The 7,157-nt window shown below is 49.3% G+C and overlaps 1 protein-coding gene across 1 annotated transcript; it reads left to right on the forward strand.

Annotated features, from left to right (window-relative positions):
• LOC104783430 lies at window positions 3,913–4,389 on the forward strand. The gene has a single exon (XM_010508589.1). The coding sequence runs from the start codon at window positions 3,913–3,915 to the stop codon at window positions 4,387–4,389; it is 477 nt and encodes a 158-aa protein (XP_010506891.1).

Below are 7,157 nucleotides of genomic sequence, written 5' to 3' on the forward strand. Positions count from 1 at the left end.
CGGCATCTCGGTCATTGTCAATGGTGTGGATATGCCTACTGACCTAATCATTGTGCCACTCATGAAACATGATGTTATCTTGGGGATGGACTGGTTGGGAAAGTACAAGGCTCACATTGACTGTCACCGAGGGAGAGTAAATTTTGAGGGAAAGGAAGGAACATTGAGATTCCAGGGAATAAGATCAACTTCGGGAAGTTTGATCATCTCAGCAATCCAGGCGGAAAGGATGCTGGAGAAAGGTTGTGAGGCGTACTTAGCCACAATCACAACAAAGGAAGTTGGGGAAAATAAGGAACTGGATGAGATTCCGGTAGCCAATGAATTTGCCGATGTGTTTGAAGCGGTACAGGGAGTGCCGCCGGATAGATCAGATCCGTTCACCATCGAGCTGGAACCAGGGACGACCCCTATATCTAAAGCGCCTTACCGGATGGCACCGGCAGAAATGGCGGAGTTAAAGAAACAATTGGAAGAATTGTTGGAAAAAGGGTTTATCAGACCAAGTAGTTCACCTTGGGGTGCACCGGTCTTGTTTGTGAAGAAAAAGGATGGTAGCTTTAGGCTATGCATTGATTACCGGGGGCTGAATAGGGTTACGGTGAAGAATAAGTACCCATTGCCCCGGATAGACGAGTTGTTGGATAACCTCCGAGGTGCAAAGTGGTTCTCAAAGATAGACTTGGCCTCGGGGTACCATCAAATTCCGATAGAGCCATCGGACATTCGGAAAACGGCTTTCCGGACGAGGTACGGCCACTTTGAGTTTGTGGTTATGCCGTTCGGATTGACCAATGCACCGGCAGCCTTCATGAAGATGATGAATGGTGTCTTCCGGGAATTCTTGGACGAGTTTGTAATCATTTTCATTGATGACATACTTGTCTACTCGAAGGATTGGGAGACTCATCAGAATCATTTAAGGGCAGTTTTGGTGCGGTTAAGGGAACAAAAGCTTTTCGCGAAATTAAGCAAATGCTCGTTTTGGCAAAAGAGTGTCGGGTTCCTTGGACACATTGTCTCGGACCAAGGAGTGTCCGTGGATCCGGAAAAGATCAAGTCGATAAAGGACTGGCCACGTCCGAGGAATGCCACCGAGATAAGGAGCTTTCTTGGGTTGGCGGGATATTACCGAAGATTCGTCAAAGGCTTTGCGGGTATGACTCAGCCAATGACGCGATTGACGGGGAAAGATACCAAGTTCCTATGGACGGAGGAATGCGAGAAAAGTTTCGCGGAGTTAAAGGCGATGCTCACAAGTGCTCCGGTACTGGTGTTGCCGGAAACGGACGAGCCGTACATAGTGTACACTGACGCCTCTATAACCGGGCTAGGTTGTGTGTTAATGCAAAGGGGCAGTGTAATCGCATATGCTTCAAGGCAACTGCGTAAGCACGAGAGGAATTACCCAACGCACGACTTAGAGATGGCCGCGGTGGTGTTCGCGTTGAAGATTTGGCGTTCATATCTCTATGGAGCCAAGGTTCAAATCTTCACCGACCACAAGAGTCTGAAATACATATTCACCCAGCCAGAGTTAAATCTAAGGCAAAGACGGTGGATAGAGTTTGTCGCAGACTATGACTTGGATATTGCCTATCAACCGGGAAAGGCGAATCAAGTCGCAGATGCTTTGAGTAGGAGACGCTTCGATGTGGAAGCTGAGAAAAATCAGGAAGCATTGGTTAATATGCTGGGGACCTTGCATCTAAATGCATTGTCGGGAGAAGTGGAGCCATTGGGCTTAGGGGCAGCTGATCAAGCGGACCTACTTAGTAGAATTCGTTTGGCTCAGGAAAAGGACAAGGAACTAAAGGGTTGGGCGGAGAATAATAAGACTGAGTTCCAAACATCGAACAATGGAACCATTGTGGTGAATGGACGGGTGTGTGTGCCGCAAAGTAAGGAACTAAGGGACGAAATCCTAAGGGAAGCGCACCAGTCTAAGTTCTCAATCCACCCCGGTTCGACCAAGATGTATCGCGATCTGAAACGATACTATCACTGGAAGGGAATGAAAAGAGATGTGGCCGCGTGGGTTGCTAAGTGTAAAACCTGTCAACTCGTTAAGGCCGAGCATCAGGTACCGAGCGGTTTGGTCCAAAGTCTACCCATGCCGGAATGGAAATGGGATCATGTGACCATGGACTTCGTGACTGGGTTGCCTATGAGCAAGTGGAAACACGATGCAGTCTGGGTAGTGGTTGACAGATTGACCAAATCTGCACACTTCATCGCAATCGCGGAAACGGATGGGGCCGAAGTGATCGCGGCCAGGTACATGGAAGAGATTGTCCGGCTTCACGGGGTACCGGTGAGCATTGTCTCAGACCGTGATACACGGTTTACCTCGCTATTCTGGAAAGCTTTTCAAAAGGCCCTGGGAACAAGGGTGAACTTGAGTACAGCGTACCACCCACAGACGGACGGGCAGTCCGAAAGAACAATTCAGACGCTCGAGGATATGTTGCGAGCATGCGTACTGGATTGGGGTGGAGGCTGGGAAAGTTACTTGAACTTGGTGGAATTCGCATACAACAATAGCTACCAAGCTAGTATCGGAATGTCGCCTTATGAAGCGCTATATGGCCGAGCATGTCGAACGCCTTTGTGCTGGACGCCGGTTGGGGAACGGACGTTATTCGGACCCGGGATTGTGGACGAAACGGCCGACAAGCTAAGGTTCTTAAAAATCAAGTTGAAAGAAGCCCAAAACCGACAGAAAAGTTATGGGGACAAGCGTCGGAAACAGTTGGAGTTTGAAGTGGGTGACTTGGTGTACCTTAAGGCCATGACCTATAAGGGAAAAGGGCGTTTCACTAAGAGGAAAAAGTTGAGCCCAAGGTACGTTGGTCCGTACAAGGTACTTGAACGGGTAGGTGCGGTGGCGTACAAGCTGGAGTTACCACCAAAGTTAGACGCTTTCCACAAGGTGTTCCATGTATCTCAACTTCGGAAATGCCTAAGAGAAGAGGATGAAGTGGTCGAAGATGTTCCGGCCGAGTTGCAAGAGAACTTGACCGTGGAAGCAACACCTATTCGGATCATTGATCGAATGGTAAAGGAAATGCGCAGGAAGAAGATGAACATGGTAAAAATCTTGTGGAACTGCGGCGGACGGGAAGAAGCTACTTGGGAAACTGAAAACAAGATGAAGGCCGATTTTCCTAAGTGGTTCAAGGAGATGGGTGAAGATCAACTTGATCCGGATTCGGGGACGAATCCCCTTCAAGGGGGGGAGACTTGTAACGCCCGCGATCCTGAATAGGATCGTAGGCCATGGCTTGGTCCGGGATGGAAGGGTGATCTCAGACAAGTTGGGAAAGAGCTACTCGTTAGCTCGGTCAAGGGGAGAAAACGAGCCAAGTATGGGACAGCTCCGGACAGCTCTCGGCCAGCTCCGGACAGCTCTCGGCCAGCTCTTGATAGCTTGAGGCCAGCTGCGGTCAGCTACGGTCAGCTCGGCCAGCTAGTGACAGCTCGACCAGCTGCCAGGGAGCTTGACCCAGCTCGACCAGCTGGACGACAGTGGACAGTTCACTGACCAGCTGGGAGATCGGGACCGAAAGGGCACGGCCAAATGGCCATGGCCGAATGGGTACGGCGAGCGTACATGAGCGAACAGGAGTGAATGAACGGATTCGTCTGAAAGGTGCCTTTTAGGGCCAAAACCGCGGCCCAGGACCCTATTTAAAGGGGGCGATCCTCTCATTCTGAGGACACGTTCGGATACAGAAAAATACACCAAAAACTCGAGAGTACGAGTAAAGATCAGGAAGAAGGATCCGAGANGACAAGCTAAGGTTCTTAAAAATCAAGTTGAAAGAAGCCCAAAACCGACAGAAAATTTATGGGGACAAGCGTCGGAAACAGTTGGAGTTTGAAGTGGGTGACTTGGTGTACCTTAAGGCCATGACCTATAAGGGAAAAGGGCGTTTCACTAAGAGGAAAAAGTTGAGCCCAAGGTACGTTGGTCCGTACAAGGTACTTGAACGGGTAGGTGCGGTGGCGTACAAGCTGGAGTTACCACCAAAGTTAGACGCTTTCCACAAGGTGTTCCATGTATCTCAACTTCGGAAATGCCTAAGAGAAGAGGATGAAGTGGTCGAAGATGTTCCGGCCGAGTTGCAAGAGAACTTGACCGTGGAAGCAACACCTATTCGGATCATTGATCGAATGGTAAAGGAAATGCGCAGGAAGAAGATGAACATGGTAAAAATCTTGTGGAACTGCGGCGGACGGGAAGAAGCTACTTGGGAAACTGAAAACAAGATGAAGGCCGATTTTCCTAAGTGGTTCAAGGAGATGGGTGAAGATCAACTTGATCCGGATTCGGGGACGAATCCCCTTCAAGGGGGGGAGACTTGTAACGCCCGCGATCCTGAATAGGATCGTAGGCCATGGCTTGGTCCGGGATGGAAGGGTGATCTCAGACAAGTTGGGAAAGAGCTACTCGTTAGCTCGGTCAAGGGGAGAAAACGAGCCAAGTATGGGACAGCTCCGGACAGCTCTCGGCCAGCTCCGGACAGCTCTCGGCCAGCTCTTGATAGCTTGAGGCCAGCTGCGGTCAGCTGCGGTCAGCTCGGCCAGCTAGTGACAGCTCGACCAGCTGCCAGGGAGCTTGACCCAGCTCGACCAGCTGGACGACAGTGGACAGTTCACTGACCAGCTGGGAGATCGGGACCGAAAGGGCACGGCCAAATGGCCATGGCCGAATGGGTACGGCGAGCGTACATGAGCGAACAGGAGTGAATGAACGGATTCGTCTGAAAGGTGCCTTTTAGGGCCAAAACCGCGGCCCAGGACCCTATTTAAAGGGGGCGATCCTCTCATTCTGAGGACACGTTCGGATACAGAAAAATACACCAAAAACTCGAGAGTACGAGTAAAGATCAGGAAGAAGGATCCGAGAAATAAAGAGTTCGGCGAGAAGGGTAATAAGGGTCGGAGGTACGGTACAGTACCGTCCATATAGGCTCTGGGAATTGGGGTAGTGCATCAAACATAAGCATAAGTAATGCTTCGGTTGGTCCGGTTGGTCGGAGGAAAGGGGGTGCGGCTCGGAAGTGGATCGGGAACCGCCAGGTTCGCCGTGAACCAACCGAACTGATGTGCATGCTACCTCCCTACCGATCAGCGTACCATCCGGGGTGTCCAAGTACGGACAAATTGGGTGGAGAAAAGTAAACGCGGCTCGGCGGTTGGACAGGGATCGGTACAGACCCCCAGTACACCGTCCGAACTGATGCGCGGGATAACTCTCTACCGGCCGATCTCTGTACTGGACGGTTATTAGTACCTAGCGTGCATTGCATGACATGTACAGCGGAAAAGGGAATGTTATTGATGCCTACTTTGTTTCAGGAAAGGAGGGTGATCGCGGGAAAGGAAGTGCTTAGGCGCGGGACTCATGGCCGGGAAGATGAGTGGTGGTGTGAAGGGTAGATAGGATCGATTATACAGCTTGTTCTAGCTTATTATGCAAACTCATAAGTTGTATCGAATCCTTTGATTACTTAATGAATATCGAATAATTATTACTCTAAGTATTATATCATGAGGATTATGTATGAATCACAGAATGTGCAAACGAACCTTGTTTAAAGGAATGGGCCCTAAAATATGACTAAGTAGTGTAAAGGGACGGGAGAACCTCTCCGGCCATAGATGGCCGGGGATGGGGTCTTTCAGCGTTCGTGAGTTGTAGGGTCTGGGACGACGAGCTCGGAGGTTACTGGGCTCGCTACCCTGGCCGACGCTATCTACACGACGGTGTAGCTTGAAGGTGATATCCGTTTGCATGCCTTTGTGGTTGCAAGCGGGGATTCGCAGAGTTGTTGAGGAGGGGAAGCATACCGGGACCATAAGTTAAAACTTGTCTAAAAACACTTTCGCTTTTATTCAAGTTTATTGCACGTAGTTTGTAGTTGATTGATTGCTTGTTGGATTTATCAATTAGCTCATTAGCTTCCGCAGCTATCTCTGATTGTTGATTGATTGTTGTTTGGGGATTTTGGGGATTTTTGGGGATTTGTTTTCTGCAGGAGCCCTGTAACTCACTAAGTAACATTAGGTTACTTATGATAATATTGTGTCTTGCAGGTAACCCTAGAAAGGATTAGAGGACGTGGTGAACGCTAGGAACCCGGAGTAGTTTTGTGTCTTTTTGTTAAATAAAGTATGTTGCCTTGCAACCGAACTTTGGCTTTAAGCCTTGAACTTTGAACCTTTGGTTCCGTTTGTAATAAACTTTATTTTTCTTATTTAATAAATCGGATTTCTATTCGTATGGGTTGTAGCAGATATAGACTCTGTCCGAGTCGGTTCAACGACTGTCTCAAGGGTTGAAAAGCCTAAAAGATGCCCCATGCGGAAAAGGAGACGCCGTCGACGGACTGGCTAAGGGTCCTGATGTGTTCTTGATCCTCGGCCGGACTGTTGGTGGATGTTTCCAAGTAGCGCATTGGGCCGGTCTGTGGCCTTCGTGTCCATAGCACGGTTCGGGGGCGTTACAAGCGGTGCTATCAGAGCATGGTTAAAGATGCGACTACAACCCATGTTTTCAAATGTTTTATCGAGTCAAAATGGTCGCAAATAGACACTTTCGGAATCCGGTTGTTCACCACTTTAGGATTAGAAGAGATTAGGTAACCCTTATTGTTGATGATGGATGCAGATGTGTGGTCAAGGATCTGAAAGGTCTAGATCGATGCGCTTTTCTCCAGACACAGGGAGGGGTTCAAGTCAACAGTTTGGTCCGGAGGAATGGGATCTGCATTTTGGAGATGAACGTGTAGAGGATTCGTTTCCAGATATGTACGAGCGACACACGTTTATGCCTGAGTGGGATGTGCCCAATGCGACGCCGAGGTACCCGAGAGCAAGTTCTACGCGGAACAGTACACCTGAGTACACGTATCCGTCATTTAGAGAGTATTCGCCAGTTGGACCGTTCGCCGCCAACCCGAATTCAAGTATGTCAAGAGGAGAACCGAGACGTGAGGAGAATCCAAATGAGCAGAGGATGCCCAAGATCCAGCAAACGCTGAAGATGATACAAGACCTCTTAACCCACATGATCCAGCAGCAGCAACAAAACCAAGGAAGCCAGCCAGCCGAGACTCCATCATCTAACTTCATCAAGCTTGTTATGATGA

Source organism: Camelina sativa, chromosome 4, assembly GCF_000633955.1.
Source record: "Camelina sativa cultivar DH55 chromosome 4, Cs, whole genome shotgun sequence".
Lineage (NCBI taxonomy): Eukaryota > Viridiplantae > Streptophyta > Magnoliopsida > Brassicales > Brassicaceae > Camelina > Camelina sativa.

What these genes read in the sequence shown, in the direction of transcription:
- LOC104783430 (XM_010508589.1), top strand. Translation starts at nt 3,913, where the DNA reads ATGACCTATAAGGGAAAAGGGCGTTTCACTAAGAGGAAAAAGTTGAGC.